This window comes from Nicotiana tomentosiformis, chromosome 1, assembly GCF_000390325.3.
Source record: "Nicotiana tomentosiformis chromosome 1, ASM39032v3, whole genome shotgun sequence".
NCBI lineage: Eukaryota > Viridiplantae > Streptophyta > Magnoliopsida > Solanales > Solanaceae > Nicotiana > Nicotiana tomentosiformis.
Genome location: NC_090812.1, coordinates 26,717,142 through 26,735,058, shown reverse-complemented (window position 1 = coordinate 26,735,058; position 17,917 = coordinate 26,717,142). Strand labels below are relative to the sequence as shown.

The 17,917-nt window shown below is 32.6% G+C and overlaps 1 protein-coding gene across 13 annotated transcripts; it reads right to left on the bottom strand.

Moving 5' to 3' along the window:
• Positions 1 to 5,979: 5,979 nt before the first annotated feature.
• LOC104119405 (putative RNA polymerase II subunit B1 CTD phosphatase RPAP2 homolog) lies at positions 5,980 to 16,268 on the bottom strand. Of its 13 annotated transcripts, none has more exons than XM_009630898.4 (12): positions 16,095 to 16,262; positions 15,890 to 15,987; positions 14,062 to 14,183; positions 13,832 to 13,974; positions 11,626 to 11,820; positions 10,265 to 10,873; positions 9,313 to 9,996; positions 9,003 to 9,196; positions 8,554 to 8,817; positions 7,608 to 7,766; positions 6,952 to 7,064; positions 5,980 to 6,319 (listed from the first exon to the last, which is right to left on the bottom strand). In XM_009630898.4, exons 5-11 carry the CDS (start codon positions 11,651 to 11,653, stop codon positions 6,960 to 6,962), a joined length of 2,043 nt encoding a protein of 680 aa, XP_009629193.1. In that variant the 5' UTR covers positions 11,654 to 11,820; positions 13,832 to 13,974; positions 14,062 to 14,183; positions 15,890 to 15,987; positions 16,095 to 16,262; the 3' UTR covers positions 5,980 to 6,319; positions 6,952 to 6,959. The 13 variants fall into 13 exon arrangements, with proteins under 13 accessions (XP_009629193.1, XP_009629189.1, XP_009629188.1 ...); XM_009630894.4 differs by lacking the exon at positions 5,980 to 6,319 and adding an exon at positions 15,613 to 15,794 and having other exon boundaries at positions 6,385 to 7,064; XM_009630893.4 differs by lacking the exon at positions 5,980 to 6,319 and having other exon boundaries at positions 6,385 to 7,064.
• Positions 16,269 to 17,917: the final 1,649 nt, after the last annotated feature.

Here is a 17,917-nt window from a genome sequence, read left to right as displayed (position 1 = left end):
ATTTATTTATTTATTAATTTCATACATTTTTGTTCACAAATCTTTTGGGTTGGTAAATGCGAAGAGTGTGACAGTCAAAGCTGAAGCAATATAAAATACATTTTGGTCGGTCTAATTTCCTGATGATTTTTATAGGCACAAGGATTAATACAGAACTTCTTTAATGTTATATTTTATGTAGTAAAGAAAAATAAAAGAAGTTTAAATAATTACTCGTAATTGATTGTGAAATAATTTGACATTGACAAAATTACACAAGTACTATATATATAAGTATCATGTTAGGGAATTTTTAGTGGCCTAAAAGTTAGTTAGATTGATTATCAAACTAAGTTTTAGAATATGAGTAATCAAATGAATTCTAATCTTAAAAAAATTTGTAAGAAGTAGTGTGTAATTTCAAGACAATTGCCACATGATTTGGACAGAGAGAGCAATTAGACTTTACTAGAAAATATATTAAAATTAAAACATATTTCATAAATTACTTGTATCTTGACCGTTCAAAGCAAACTTTTAGAATTTCCAGTGTTTAACGAAAAAGAAAAGAAAGGCGCAATGATTTCGGCGCCACGGCCAGCAGCAGTTTTGGACAACACTGTTGTTATAGGGGCACACCTCATGCTGAAGAGAAAAATCCAAAAAACCCAACAAAAAAACAATTAAGGAGTAGACATCTCATGTTTTTTTTACTTTGTAATTCAATACTTGTAAATTGTACTCCTTTTGTATAAATAAATAAAAAATGATGATATAGATGATTGTCAACTATTTAATTATTATTTTAATCCAAATTATTGTAATTAAATTTGATTTCCTAAATAACGCATAGCTTCTATTCTTTTTCCTTTTTCATGTGAATGATTTTTTTCTTTTTTGTTCTTAGAAAGTAGCTCCTCCTTAATACCGGACAAAAAAAAACGGATGTCCACTTCGTTTACATTATATCTCGAATTAAAGAATTAATAAATGAGATCCAAAAGTATTAGAAAAAAGTTGGAACATGGAACACTCACTTACGCTGAATACACGTCAGGATTTGGATTAGGTTTTTTTTCCTCATTCTTCAAGTTCTTCTTGGGTCCTTTTTTCAAAACTAAGTAGGCGTTTGGACATAAAAATTATTTTTTTTTTAAAAATATAGTATTTGAAGTTAACTTAAAAAATAGTATTTGAAATTATGTTTGGACATGCATTTCACTTAAAAAACTATTACAGTTTTGTGAATCGGGAAAATAATTTTTTGAAAATTTTGATTTTTAAAGAACTCATTTTCGAAAAAATTCCAAAAGCTTGCAGAATTTCATAAACAAACACATTTTTGAAATAAAAATTCGAAAGAAAAAAAAACAAGGACAAAAGGGTCCTAAGTACTACTGTTTTTACTGTATTTGCAATAACAATTTGGATCCCAATTATAACGAAGATTGAATAGGGTATAAGAAATTTTTGAAGTTAATAAATAGGAACTGTTCGCTCTTATTAAATTTAAATTATCTTTATTTTTTTAGATTTTATGTTTCCTTTCTTTTTTTGAGACTCCATTCTTTCCGTTTTATTCATATCTAAGAATTTGTACAAAGTACAAATCTTCCAAAAGGTGTATAGTCAAACCTCTCTATAACAGTCTCGTTTGTTCCGATATTTTTTGGCTTTTATAGCGAATGACTGTTATACACCTATAATAGCATTTGACATTTAAATATTTTTTGATTGTTATAGATAAAACTTATCCAAAAAAATAATTATTTCTCTTTTTTTTATGTCACATATAAAAAATAAAAAAAATTTCAAATTTAAAATCTCATAAGATATTCATATTTCACTAGGTATATATTGAAGAAAGCTGATACATTATTAATAAATTCATACTAAACGTACAAAGATTTAAACTCTATGGCACACATTTTAAAGTTCTTTTTTGGTCCTTTTTTCAAAACTAAGTAGGCGTTTGGACATAAAAATTATAATTTTTTTTTAAAAAAATAATATTTGGAGTTAACTTAAAACATAGTATTTGAAATTACGTTTGGACATGCATTTCAGTTGAAAAACTATTACAGTTTTGTGAGTCGGGAAAATAATTTTTTGAAAATTATGATTTTTGAAGAACTTATTTTCCTTGCAGAATTTCATAGACAAACACATTTTTGAAATAAAAATTCGAAAAAAAAAAAATCTAAGGACAAACGGGTCCTAAGTACTATTATTTTTACTTTATTTGCAATAACAATTTGGATCCCAATTATAACAAAGATTGAATGGGGTATAAGAAATTTTTGAAGTTAATAAATATGAACTACTCGCTCTTATTAAATTTAAATTATTTTTATTTTTTTAGATTTTATGTTTCCTTTCTTTTTTTGGGACTCCATTCTTCCCGTTTTATTCATATCTAAGAATTTGTACAAAGTACAAGTCTTCCAAAAGGTGTACAGTCAAACCTCTCTATAACAGTCTCGTTTGTTCCGATATTTTTTAGCTTTTATAGCAAATGACTGTTATACACCTATAATAGCATTTGACATTTAAATATTTTTTGATTGTTATAGATAAAACTTATCCAGAAAAATAATTATTCCTCTTTTTTTAATGTTACATATAAAAAATAAAAAATAAATTCTTCAAATTTAAAATCTCATAAGATATGCATATTTCACTTGGTATATATTGAAGAAAGCTAATACATTATTAATAAATTCATACTAAATGTACAAAGATTTAAACTCTATGGCACACATTTTAAAGTTCTTGTTTGGTCCGTTTTCAAAACTAAGTAGGCGTTTGGACATAAAATTTATAATTTTTTTAAAAAATAGTATTTGGAGTTAAGTTAAAAAATAGTATTTGAAATTTAAAATTATATTTAGACATGCATTTCACTTGAAAAACTATTACTGTTTTGTGAGTCGGAAAAATAATTTTTTGAAAATTTTGATTTTTGAATAACTCATTTTCGAAAAATTTCCAAAAGCTTGCAGAATTTCATAGACAAACACATTTTTGAAATAAAAATTCGGAAAAAAAAATTAAGGACAAACGGGTCCTAAGTACTACTACTTTTACTGTATTTGCAATAACAATTTGGATCCCAATTATAACAAAGATTGAATGGGGTATAAGAAATTTTTGAAGTTAATAAATAGGAACTGCTCGCTCTTATTAAATTTAAATTATCTTTATTTTTTTAGATTTTATGTTTCCTTTTTTTTTGGGAGTCCATTCTTCCCGTTTTATTCATATCTAAGAATTTGTACAAAGTACAAGTTTTCCAAAAGGTGTACACTTAAACCTCTCTATAACAGTCTCGTTTGTTCCTATATGTTTTGACTTTTATAGCGAATGACTGTTATACACCTATAATAGCATTTGACATTTAAATATTTTTTGATTGTTATAGATAAAACTTATCCAGGAAAAATAATTATTTCTCTTTTTTTAATGTTACATATAAAAAATAAAAATATCTTCAAATTTAAATTCTCATAAGATATATTTTACCTATAACAGCAACAGTCATATTTACAGCACAACACTCTTTGTAAAATTATCCCTCTATAATAACTATCTAGAATCTTTAAGGTTACTAATTATAATTCTAAAAATATTCACACAATCTTTTCCATTGAATAAAGTTTCTATCTTGCATAAGACATGAGATTTAAAGATCTGCACATAATATATGTTACGTTGGATACCTTTTTGCTGAAAATTTAGACACAAATCTTCGCCAATTCAAGCGTTATATCGGTAGTAAGAGAATTAAATATATGAAACAGCTACAATTACAAAGTTATTCCATCAATCTTTAACGGATTTATTTTCCTAGTAGCTTTAAAATGTGTGCCATAGAGTTTAAATCTTTGTACGTTTAGTATGAATTTATTAATAATGTATTAGCTTTCTTCAATATATACCTAGTGAAATATCGGTTCTAAGAAAAACTTGACTTTTATAGTGAATGATTGTTACATATGAATGTCGTTATAAAGATATATGACTGTATTACAAATTTACAACATGGACCCAATATTTTAAACAAAATTTAATTACATGATTTTGAATTTATTTTAACATATCAATGTCATTTAAGGGACTAAATTGCTTTCTCAATTATTAAGAACTTATGATGTGCTCATTGAATTAAGTAAAACTTTAGGGAAAGTCGTCAGTTTTAATCACTTTGTTGACTTTTAGTAATTGGTGAGATGAATAGGCTTCATTTATTTTTCCAAGATCTTTTATCCCAAAACTAAATGGTTGGTTAACTCTCTCATTTACTATTTGAGGTACTTATAATTTGGCCAAACACAGACTAAATTTAAGAAGACTTACCTAACTATTTAAATAACAACTTCATTTATGACTTCAATTATTGAACGCTTATTAGTCTTTTCTTCATTTTAACCAATGAATTGTCCATATATGAGCTGAACCAAGACCAAACGCTAATTAAAATTGATAATACGCTGTGATATACTTAATAAAAAGGGCTAATAAGCATTTATTGGTTAAATTTACTATTAAAATATTCTTAAATTTGCTTGCACAAAAGGAAAAGCTAATAAGCTAAAACCCAGCGGGGATAAATTAAAACAAATCTTGACAAACCAAAAGTACATAAGATGAAAAATTATAAATTGAAAGTGATAAACTTATAGCATTTCATTGATAATTTTGGTATCAGCTTAGAAGTTAAAAGAGAGAATTCCATTTGTCATATCCAGTTAATTATTAATCAAATAGTATATGTATTTGTAATATGATTATTATGAGACACTCCATACAGAAAAAAGACAAGAGATGATCCGAGTGGCTAAATTATATACTATATTCGTTGACATTGAAAGTAAGTATTTCTTCAATTCTTCAATTAATGGCATTACTTCAGATTGCCTCAATAAATATGTTGGATTATAAACTTACATAGAAAAAAGGGTATTTTAAATTAGTTTAGCTAATAATTGAACGAGCATTCGATAAGCAGAGGGGTTGTAATCTAATCATCAGTTATTATAATGGGAATAAGATGGAAATGACATCACCTATTAAACTAGTAGCCACACTTCCAGTAAAAATAAACGTATTTACTATTCTACTCGCATCTTAAACCAATGACGTAGTTCAAGGATGACTACTAATTCATTTATTTTTGCCGGTATAATTTCGGACAAAGTTTCCTGTTTTCTAATATAAAAACTTCACATAGAATACTACAAATCACCAGTTAAAAAAATGAAATACCATAGCTAAAAAATATTATTTACTCTCCTAGAATGATAGCGTCATATAGAAAGACAGAGGAAAATGAAATACTCAATTTGTTACTCTTTTTACTTAACTTTTAGAGGGAAGGTGTGGGTAGGGGTAAGGTTTGCGTAAACACGATCCTCTCTACCCTCCGGGGTAGGGGTAAGATCTGCGTACACACTAATCTCCCCAGACCCCACGCTTGAGATTATACTGAGTTGTTGTTGTTGTTGTAGAGTGAAGGTGCTGCATGGAATTTGTCTACGATGAGCCAGATCAGAATATTCCTAAGATAATTTCTGAGATAATACCTTGATACAGTTATATTGAATCATTAAACGTTAAAACACAAAAATCTGAGTAATTCGTTTTATTTTCCCCCAAACAATAGTTGACCGATGATAAAAGGACAATCCATCATTATACTGTGCAACAGTAAGAGTGTGACAGATCGTAAGGTGGACTGATCATATCAAATTGGTCTCCAATCTCCATGTATTAAAAGCAGCTAATTGACTAAATAAATTCATGATTGCATTAATATATTTCTGCTCTAATCAAAACAGCAATACTTAGCTGGCTTGTCTGAATTATCCACGTTCAAGAAATGATTACACAGTCTAAATTGTTAATTGATTAACAATTTTAGGTATGTGACATATGTCAACTAGTCCACTTTGTCATGCCATCAGGCAATTTAGTCCTATTCAATTGTGCTTCACAGCCTAATAAAACGGTACAAGGGTAAAGTTGGTTTCATAAAGAAAAACAACAAATTATGTATCTTACAAATATACATTTACTATTTAACCATAACTAAATGAAATGTATTCATACTTTAATTTATAACTATGAAAGTTAAATTGTCTAATTCGCAGTAAACATGGAGTGAAGCAGTATTTCTGGTTGCATCTCGTATAAGTTCGACCTATTCCTTCGCCTTCCCACTCACACATTCCTGACCTTCTCAAGAACTGAAACATCAGTGAAACAACTGAACTCCAACTTTAAGGCATTAGGATTGTACCCTTCTAGGTATTCTGACCAAGCATCAATCCTACTTGAGAACCTACACAAGGTATTAAAACCATTTAAAGAAACTACTCCAAATATTAAATGACAGCGGCAAAACCAGAACAAAAAACACCTTCCGATGTATATTTATTATTTACCACAGCTAGTAAGCGTGTTTGGTTACAGGAAGGACAAGGAGAAGGTAAAGAGAAAATTGTTCACTTACTTTGCTTAGATAAAGTATAAGAAGATTTACTTCCAATCATTTAATACAGTTAGAAAGGAAGAAAAATTGATAACACTTTCTCGGCTTCTAGATGGTTTTGAAAAACTGGGGGGAATGGCACCCAGTGTCACTTCTCCTTCAGTCCTCTTTTATTTCTCACCACGTGAGGAAAATGACGCTTACCACTCTCTGTGTTTCCACTCATTCAACCCCTCTTTACACCTCAAACCAAAAATGTTATTAGTCCGCAGAAGAATGATATCAAAGAGAATCTCGTCAATAATGAATCATCAAAGTACATCAGTGTCTTGACGACATAGCATCTCTATAAAACATAAACAGATAAGAACAGAAGTTGCAACCACCAAATATAATTACTCCTATGACCTTTGTGCACACTTTCCAGAACTACTTTCTCTCATGAAAGTTTAGAGGAGGGAGTCTGCAAAGCAGTTATATACTTATCAAATTAGCCTCCACTTTGCATTGAAAACTGAGGCACTCGACCTAGTGGAATGATTAGATCTTTCATGATCTCATATTCCACTGCGCTTATCTGAGCACCATCAAGCACCTGTTTAAGCCAAAGGGAACAAAAGAAACTCAGTCCAACCCGTACTCACAAAGTCAAGAAACTACTAACATCTCATGCCGGAAACTCTGAAAAGATTGAAAATACTTGAGTGCAACAATGTACAAGAAAAGCTACTTTCCTATGATTTTAGTTTTCGTACAACATAAGCAGTCATTGTTTACTCCTAACAAGGTAAGTAAATACTCTACTACTAAGTACAGAAGCAGTACTCAGGATCATTTTCTGAAATATTCAAGTTCAACTTGGTGATAGCTGCCACCATTACAACATAGGCATTTAAGTCCTTTTATGCCATTCTGGAAGGTGGCAAACCTAGTGAAGATTAGGAAGAAACAACTAGACCTGGGGAAGGGGAATACCAGAGAAAAAAAGTTAAAGAGTGCGAAAAGGAGAACAAAATCGCGTGAGAGAAGCCAGAATACAGCTTTGGAAGATGCCAAACTAACATTATCGATCAAAACAAATATACTACATATGAAACAGAACATGAGAATATAAAAGGGTATAATCCCAGAATTCTACCTTTGGAAGCAAAGTCCTTCTCCCTGTCATATATGGAGTCAGTACAGGTATCCTACATATGGAAAGAGCATCAAGAAACAGAAGAACAATTAGTTGCCACTGCTTTATTCTGAATGCAGGGAGTGGATCCACAAAAGACATTGTATCTATCAAGAGAACCTGCACATGTCAAACGAAGAAGAGTTATCCTCACATGTGATGATTAAAACATTAATCGTGACATGCAATGATATTATTAAACCACTAATACCCATCATCTACCCAACTACGCCATCACAGATTCACAGCCAACGGGAAAATGTGAGTAGCTAACCCTCTACACGCATCAAAGAACCTCCTATAGCTTTGAAAATAAACATCAAACATTATTAAAAGTATGATGGCGCTAATGAGAATACCAAATCACACAAGCTTAGTTTCAGCAAGCCATAGCCAACTTTCCCATTAATTTGTTCATAGAAACAAGATTCTGTCCCATTACCATTGCCGGCCAATTACATACTGCTCCGGAAAATCTTTCCATCATAATGACTGGGTGATTCTTGTACTGACTCCCTCCCCAACCCCGTCACATAATGTTGATGTGTCTGGGTGAGTGAAAAAGAGAGCCATAAAATTTGAACTTTCAAGTACCCTAGACAATCCTTTAAAAGCTTCCTGCATTCTACAACTTCATGCAATGCACACTGCAAATAGTCAACATACATAATGCATATGTAAAGTATCCCCTACTAACAAATGAAGTCCTAACAAACAAAACAATGAGATTAATATTGCTTCCCAATACCAAACCAGATCAAAAAACTAAATTGGGTCCTAACTTCACCCAAAAAAGAACACTTAAAGTCTCCTTACAGCATGCAAAAGTCATTGAATTGACTACTTCCATAATTCTGCTAAAATGGCTTGGGAAGGGGAAGGTTACTATCTGAAAGTGTAAACATACCACTCCTTGCTCTAAAACTGATATTGGTACAGGCAGCCTAAGGTCAGCAACCAATTCCGGTAATGCTCGAGCGAGACAGCGAGCAAGAGTCTGCTTGATCTCAGTTGACCGGCCATCAGATAACACAATTTTGCGAGGATATTCTCTTCCATTGATAGACAAATACTCCTCATTAGAGCTTTCATCGTTGCCATATATAAATGACAAGGACGATGATGATATCCATGTGAAGAGTGAATTAAACATTGTAGCGAAAGGTGACAGCTGAAGAAAATTAGAAACACATACAGAGAAACCCAAAAAGATTAAAAAGGGAAAAAGGAGAAAACGGATTTTTTTGGGGGGGGTGGGTGGGGGGTGAGGGTAGGGGGAAGGAATGAAGAGAGAACAAACACAATAAACATTGGTAGCAAGTTTCAGAAGTGTAGAAGGTTTGATGAGCAACTTACATTCAAATTAAACCCCTCTGGTGGACTATCATACCAAGAGTCCTCTGATTCAAAAACATCATAATTTGGCACCCCTTGTTTTCTTGGCCATTTTAAAGGAGCTGGTTTTGTATCAAGCACCTCATCGTTCTCCTGAAGTATTGCTTTATCCACTTCTTGTGGAGGTGGCAATATTATAATCCCGGCATTGGACACTAAAAGTCACATGCACAGCAGAACTCAAAAGCTATTAGATCCAAAGAGTGTATGACTTACTCATACAATCTCTATTAATATTACAAATATGGAGAGTCTAATGAAATTGTCATACCAGCATCAGGGACATCAGAACCTGAGGCAACAGCCTTTGCTGCTTGTTTTAGTGCTGCTGCACATGCTTCTGCAGATTCAAATCGATATGAATCATCAACCTCTTCCATGTCTGTAGGGCCTGATCCCCTATAAGCTTGATCCGCTTCTTCTGATATTTCGGATGAACACTCCATTTTCTTTACAGTGCCATTATCAATATTTTCATCAGCCCAAGTAACTGAACGAGTCATTTTCGTGTAATTTGAGGATTTTAGAGAAGATCTGAGCGATTGTTTTTCACGTGCACCATCTGATGCATGTTCTCTTCCGGCATCAGACATATCTAGTACCTCAAGACTTATGTTCTTGACATCATGTTGGCAAGGACCAGAAGACACTTCTCCGTTGTCAAATTTATCGACCTTATAACTTCTATCATTCGAATCTGTTTTTTCTGTTTCTTCTCCAGAATGCAACTGCAAGGCATCAACTTGCTTCCCCAATATAGAAACATCAGCATCCCTACCTTCATAGCTTGTTTTTGTTTGTGCTTCTTTAACCTTTTTACTTGAGACAACATTGACAGAAACTGGTAACTTTGAACTGCTATACCCATCTTGAGTTATTATAGTGCTGGAAAAGTCCATCTCGTTTAGTATCATGTTTTTCTCATTTTGGAGTTTGGTCTGCTTATTCTTGAATCCTGACAAATTACAAGTATTTGTCTTGATCAACAAAGGCATACATTGATTAACTAGAATATGAAGTCTCTTATTCTAAGATTTCAAATGAAGTGACTCCAGCAAGCATAAGCATGCAGGTTCTTTTCTCTGTTAACTACATATGCACATTCAGATCATTTAAGTTTTTTCTAGATTTCAAATGTAGTGACTACAACAAGCATAAGTTTGTAGGTTCTTTTCTCTGTTAACTACCACATATGCACGTTTAGATCATTGAAGTTCTCGTACCTTTCTTAATGTTGTTCAGCAGTGCTGGCTTCACACTTCGATCTCTCTGTGGAACATAGCCTTCAATTGCGTCAGATGGACCCATCCACTCTTCCATTGAAACTTCACCACCCTTTACATCCAGTTTTTCCTGAATCTTCAACTTGGATAATCCTAGATCTCCATTTTCCTTCACATCCTCTATGGAATGCAAATGCAATCCCACAAATAGCTTCAGGACTTCATTAAGTTTTGCGGTATTTAAAGTAGTGCTTCTCTCATCTTGCAAGCTACGAGCAAATGCTCCACTGTTGACAACACAGTTTGTTGAACAGTACGTGTATGTTTCGTGAAGATCATAAACTTTATGCTCCTTCAATGATATCCGGTAATGTCCCTTGCTAGGCCTTTCAGAAGGCAGAGAGTTGCTGCAAAGAGGATAACCGCACATGTTTACTATTGAGCGTTCAGTTACTACATCCTGATAATCCCTCCGGGACAGCAAAGACCCAGCAGCAAAGAGTTGGTTTTCATCTTTAATGCCTTCAAGAAGACAGAGTTGCAGCTTGTGGATAGCATCTTTAACAGCGATGACTTCTTCATTTGCCATCAGAGAACTCTTCCCAAGTACTGATAACAAGCAAAATTTCGCTCATAAGTTCATAAAACACATGACAAGAAATAGATGTTGCAAATAAATCTCACCCATTATGCAAGTTACAAACCATAAAAGTCCATGGACACCATAGCATATAAGAGAACATCTAATATAGCATTTAATACCTGATACCAATAAAGGCTAACTTATTTGGCTAAATTACTAGAATGTTCAAAACAAAAAAAAATCTGGTCTAAAAATAATAACACCCTACCAGCAATTTTTCTTTTTTGGCTAAATTACTATATAGCCCCTCAAACGTGGCACAATTTGTCAGCTAGACATACAAACTTAGCTAATGATCATGTAGAAACTTTTGTTTGCCAGATAACTTAGCTAATGATCAAATAGACACTTCTGTTTGGCGCGGTTGTGTCCCGTAAACACCTCAAGCTGGCAAATGGTATGTTTTCCACTTGCATATGCGCATGAGAATGACTTAAATTAGACTTCTCTCTGTTCTTTTTCCTCAAAATGTATTTAATTTATTTTTACTTTGCAACATATCCAGACTCCACTTGTGGGACTCCAGTCCTAAGTTGCACGGACGATTTTGGTGCCGTCCCCGTCCCGATACGCGACGGGGACGGGATACGTCCCGGATTCGGTCAACCGACTTCGGACACTTTGACCGGAGTCCAACGACAAATTTGGGAGAAAATTTGAGATTTTGATTTCTCAAAATAAAAAATTAAACAGATTTAAGTTATGGAAAATGGCATACCTTCAATATTGTAGTATTTTTGTCTCATATTTGCTGCTTTGTGTGTCAGAGAAACCAAGAATTCAAGGGGTCATGTTCTAAGTTTGGACTTCTTATAGACCCAACAGCGATGTAGATGGAACTTTGCGTTGAATGGCTTTCTTTTTCTCTTATGAGGGAAGAATGAAGGGGCGTGAACGAAGCGTGCATGACGATCTGTAAGAGCTTGAAAGAAGTAGGGGAATTTTGAGCATCTGTAAGAGCTTGAAAAAAGTTGGGGAACTTTGAGGAAGATGACCTAGAAGAGACGATACGCAATTCCTTCCTAAAGCACTATTAATTGTAATTGTAATAGTAATAATATAAGTAATATAATAAGATAACCCCTTTATTCTCCATTATATGCTTCTTGTCCCCTTTATTCTCCATACCGGTGACACGTAATTGAAAAGTTGCTATTTGCAAATGTTTCTTTCTCATACAATATAGTAATTATTTCTAAATTAATTATTAGCATGTTGATTTTTTGCTAAATAATTTATATATTTTAATCGCGCAAAATTAATTTATACGAAATTATTTACTAGTTGTACATAATTTATCGTAACTTTGTAGTATTGTATAATTTTCAAATATGTAAATTTTATTTCGACAAATTAAAAGATTCTATGTCCAAATGTACAATCAAAATTAGGAAGTTTGAATCTCGAAAAAAAAAAATATTCTATGTGACCAACGTGTAACCACCAATTGAGGGAAATTATTAATAACTAAATTGTAGAAAAAGCTAACTATTATATTAGTGATCCTGTCTTGTTAGTACTTATGAACTGTCGAAATACTTGAAATATAATTAATAATAGTTAAAGTTATCGAAATATTGTATGCAACGATGACCTTTATCTGACTAATTTAATCGATATCAAAACATATACACTATTATATTAGGGATCCCATCTTATTAGATCGTTTGATCATTCCTATCAGTACAAGTTCTGAACTATCGAAATACTTGAAATATAGTTAAATAATAGTTAAGGTTATATAGTTTTTGGAAAAATCACTAATTTAATCGATAACAAATCATATACACTATTATATTAGGGATCCCGTCTTGTTAGATCGTTTGATCATTCCTATCAGTACAAGTTATGAACATATATTCCATGTGTGTCCCACAATTTCACCATCCTTCTTGTGCACTAATTTTTCTACGGAAACAAGCTCGTGCCTATGTCAAAGATCAAACTACCATCTTGAATAAAATGCCTACAGTTCACATTGCCACATGGAAATTTCAACAATAACCCACAAAGAATTTAACAGCATGTGAAGCCAACTTGCCCACAGTTTAAACAACCATAGATCTTTTCCAACTTAATCATTCAGTAACTCGTGAAACACAGAAACTTGAAACCTTTTCTTTTAGTTTCAACAGAACTGGGATAAACAAATTAAAATAAACAGACTTGCTAAAACATTACCAAAGTATGCATTTGAATTTATGAATATTTAACGCCATCATATTTAAGAACTTGGACTACATCATTGTAGGACCAAATACACACCGAAACGAAGGACTAAAAAGAATCTAACTCGACCTGTTGGATTTCACTCAAGGACTTTTGGGAACTATATGCAAGCTGTGGAGTAGGATGTGTTGACATTGAACTGTATCCGATATGGGTAAGAACAATTGACAATTACAAGAAGGATTCAAGTGGGTAACAACTAAGGTATAAGGACTCTAATCCAAGAGCCATTAAATTCTTCTAACCCAATAAATTATAGTTAGGGTTCCTTGAAATTGGATTGAGATAAGGAAATTAGGGCGTGCGGTTATACCTTATACGGGGCGGGTTGCGGGTTCAAGCTATTAGCGACATGTGCAATTATATATTGCATCAAAAAGTTGAAGCCATACTATGGCCTAAAGCTAACCATCCTTTTTAAACTTCAAATTTCTAAACTTTCCTTTTTTGTTTGAAATGCAACAACAAACCCAGTGAAATCCCACACGTGAAGTCTAGGGAGGGTAATGTGTACGCATACCTTACCCCTACGTTATGAAGGAAGAGAGGTTTTCGATAGACCCTCGGCTCAAGAACATTGAATTGTTTGAAATGAAGGATCTGAATTTATTACTCGTAATAATTTGATCAACAACAACAAAGACATATACCTTAGAAATAATATCAGGCCCAAGTTAGAGGCGCGATTGTTTTACCTCAGAGGCTTTGAATTGTTGGGAAATGACAAGACAACGCTTATGTTAGTACTAGATGGGTGCAGCCCGTGCCAACACAGGCCCAATGAGCTTTAATTTCACAATGGGATCAGGGAGAGATATTCAAGTTTAAATGAGTTCACCTGAAAATTTGTTATGCAAATGAGTTCAGCAAAGATAAGAATATACCTTGCGTAAAGGAACCACTAAGAAAAGTTCAAGAAAGCTACCAATGAAAAGAAACTCTATCATCCATGCAAAGAGTGGTTCTTGATAATAGTTGCATTATTAGCTTCAACAGACTATTTTGCAACAACTTGACTCATGCCAAACAAATAGCTTCCAAAATCTCCTGCCCTCCAAAGTAAAACAAAAAAAAGAGTTTAGAGTCATTGAATTTGAGGTGCTCCTATCATTCTTAAGAAGATATGTAGGAAGTATTTACATATCTTTTCAAATAAAGGCGTGGAGGAAAAACAAACGGTTGTTGCCAAGTCAATGAGCTAGCATTGTTGCGAGAAAATGATGGATTTATCATGGGAAATTCCATTATAACAAAGTTTTGTGGTAGAACAAGGCTCAATATTGGCAAATTTAACACTAAAGTATGATAAACACTCACAGTTGATTGAGTTTATTTGATGCTTCAGAAGATTTAAAACGAAAAGGAAGAGTAAAGGACCTCAGTTTTTACATCCATGTTTAATTGAAATCAGCCAAACAAAGCTGCAAAAAGTTTTGTCATGATTAAACTCCCTGGATCACAGTCAATTAGACGAGGTTGTACAGTAAAAGTGAGTTGTAAGTAAAATTTATAGGTTATTTTAGCTTTTATAATAAAACAAGTAACGCTAAAAACTAGCAACATTGGAGCATTTCCTAGGATTGTGCCAAGCTTGGAGCCACGCTGCCATGAATTATGTAAGCGCATAACAACAATAGTAGCTGGCGTCCAATGGACCTATTTAATAGCCAACCACTCAATATTAATCTAGGATTCCAAGTGATTCTACGTGTACTTTATTCCTTTACTGGAAGAGCAAGATGTCTCAATCTACAGATCCACTAATAGAACCTCAAATGAGCTAGTCAGACAACTTGACGTCAATATTCTTGCAAATTTGGTGCTCTTCTGTTGCAGCACATTTCCAAGGAAGCGTATATTGTCTTCACTATTGCAGCCAGCTTTTCAAGACCCATCAAAAAATATAATGCAGAAACCGAAAAACAAATGGAGAGTGCTAAAAATATGCAGAATGCAACAAAAATACTGTGTAAAAATCAAAAAATTAAGTGCAGTGGCGAAGCATGAACACATTTGAAACATTACTGGTAAGGTAAGATTGTAGAAATCATGTTGATGGAGTGTTGAGAGAAAATGGTGTACGTTCTATAATGAGGGCCTTGCTGGTTATTGCATTGGTGGAAACTTTTTCTTCTTTTCTTTTCCCTACTGGCATTATGAAAAAAAGTCATCATTCACACTTTTCCTAAATTTTCCTTTCTCTATTAGACAAATCCTGCCTAAAGTTCTAATCAGCCTTTGGCTCTATTAAATAAAACCTACTTAAAGCTCTTGTCTAAATATTTGGATCACAAGTTCTTGTACTTTAATGTTAATTAAGCTACTGCCAACCAAGGGTTCTATCAGCACGTAGGTTACATAAGTGAGTCAAACTAATATTTTCATATGTGACAGAATATGTTTCGATTCAGCAGTCACAGTAGAAGAAAGCAGGTAATTCAAGAGAAAATAAGGGAATAATGAGCACATAGGTTACCTGAATAGCTAAGGATTGGTCATTAACAATATACAACCCAAGTCTGAATAGAAGTCGTCACTAATGGTATGTTTCTTCACATCAAGGTAATTATGGAGTCTACTAAGAAAAATCTCATAAGTTGACAGCAGCACACTACTTACTCCTCATAGGTTTCCCCAACTATTCCACGACCGGTAATGCTGGATTTATCATTTTAATTCCATTATAACAAAGTTTTTGGCAGAATAAGGCTCAATATTGGCAAAATTAACACTTAAGTATAATAAACACTCACATTAATTCCAGTCCATCGGCGAAGCAAGAAATTAAACCCAAAACAATAGTAGAAATCTAGAAAAAAAGCCTGATTCATTCAAGAATTTCCTCAAACACCTAAAAAAAACAAAGACGGTGGACATATTAAACTTTATGTGGAGCAAAGCCCTAGCATGCCAGCAAAGATTAATAGAGAAACACAAGATGAGAAGAAGAAAACTCACAAGAAACAACGGTCCAAAGGGGAAAATTCACCAAAGTGTAAAGATAAGAACAGGAAGCGCGAGGAGCGAAAAGGTGGAAACTGGAATTTGAAGACGGTGGAGTTTTTCAGATTGGTGCAAAGTGTTGAAATTGTAATATATAACCTCGGTATTAAAGTGAGAAGCTTAACGCTGCGTTTTTTGGAATTGAAATTTACACTTCCGCACCCTATTTATTGTTTCCTTTTTTTCTAATTTTTTTCCTTTATGTTTATCCTTACTTAACTAATCTCCTTATTTCCCCGGGAAAAGGTTAGTGTTAGATTTTGAGACAAACCTCATTTACTCTAAAGGGACAATACAAATATCATGGTACTAAAAATTACAAATGGATGTCGATGCCAACTGGAACTGTTGCAAGTCGATTAATTATATAACCATTATGTTATCTTTTTTGGGGGAGGGAGGGAGGGGAAGATCAATTTATATCTTGAAAAAAGTTGAAAGCGAAAGAGATTGTGTTAAAACATTTATAAGTATTTTTTTTCATGTCGAATAAAATGTTCGTTTCAGAAAGATTATTACTCATTAATTTTTTTTTCAAAAAGAAACCTGAAAGTACTTAAACCAATTCAAATGAAACTATTTCTTTTATTAGTATATTGATTCTTTAGAAACTATAGACGCCGTTTATTATTCCCGCATCATCTTTAATTTAGATCATACTATGCATATATTTTACGAGAATAATAGTCCAAGAATTTTGGTGGAAAAAAAAAAACAGAGATTTATTTTTAAATTTAAGTACCATATCACTAGGAAGTGCAAACAATATTAGTGTATATGTGGATGCGTTAGATCTTAGTAAAAATATTAAGATTAAAAAACCCTGTCAAGTTTTATAATATCTTATCGAAATTAAGATATAGTGAGGATCGTGAATGCATCCAAACTAGCACATAAGTTAAGTTAAGACTTACTAATAAACTCTAAAACTTGGCTATTTATTACGATAACTGCTTTTAAATTTGTTTTTGTTACAATAACGTACTAACTCCCTATGTGTTGTCGCCGGCATTATCATGCATATCTAACAAATAGAATAATCAATAATTATATTAGTCTATTAATGGAATGGAAAAGGTCTTCAAGTTGACAACAGAATTCCAGACAATAGGTCCATTTTATATTACATTGTTAGTGCTATTCAGGAAGTTAAACAAAATTTAACGACATTGTTTGGCAAATATTTTCTTGTCATTTCATGTGGTTTTTAATTATGTAACTTTATTGTTAAAAGAAATAAAGATACTTAATATGTCAAAGCAAGTTGAAGTTCAATTAAAAAATTTACTATCCACGTGGCTTCATTTAATCGCCTCTAGAATTGACTAATTTTACCTAAGTTGTCAACCTTTTTCCTTTATCCGCATTTAAGACTAACAAAGTGAGCTCAATTAGGTGCAGTAAATGTGTCATACGGAGAACTATTAAGATCTTTTGGTTCAAAATAAGATCATTCCAGGACAATATAATTTTGGAATTTCATCTCTTATATGAGATAATATCAATTGTTTGGTATAAAATCTATATCTATATCTATATATATAATAAAGTTGGAATAATAAAAGATGACGTGGCATGTTTCTTTGGCCAAATATCACATTTATCTTTTTTCTTAGATTTTATACCTATTTCCTTATTTTTGCATTTAAATTTTGCTAACAATTAAGCATGCCTTGTTTATTTATTTCATCATTAATATACTATTCATCTCTTTCCTAGATCGTTTTCTATTCCTTTTTTCCGTTACAATTTTTCCTCCACTTAAACATCATCATTAT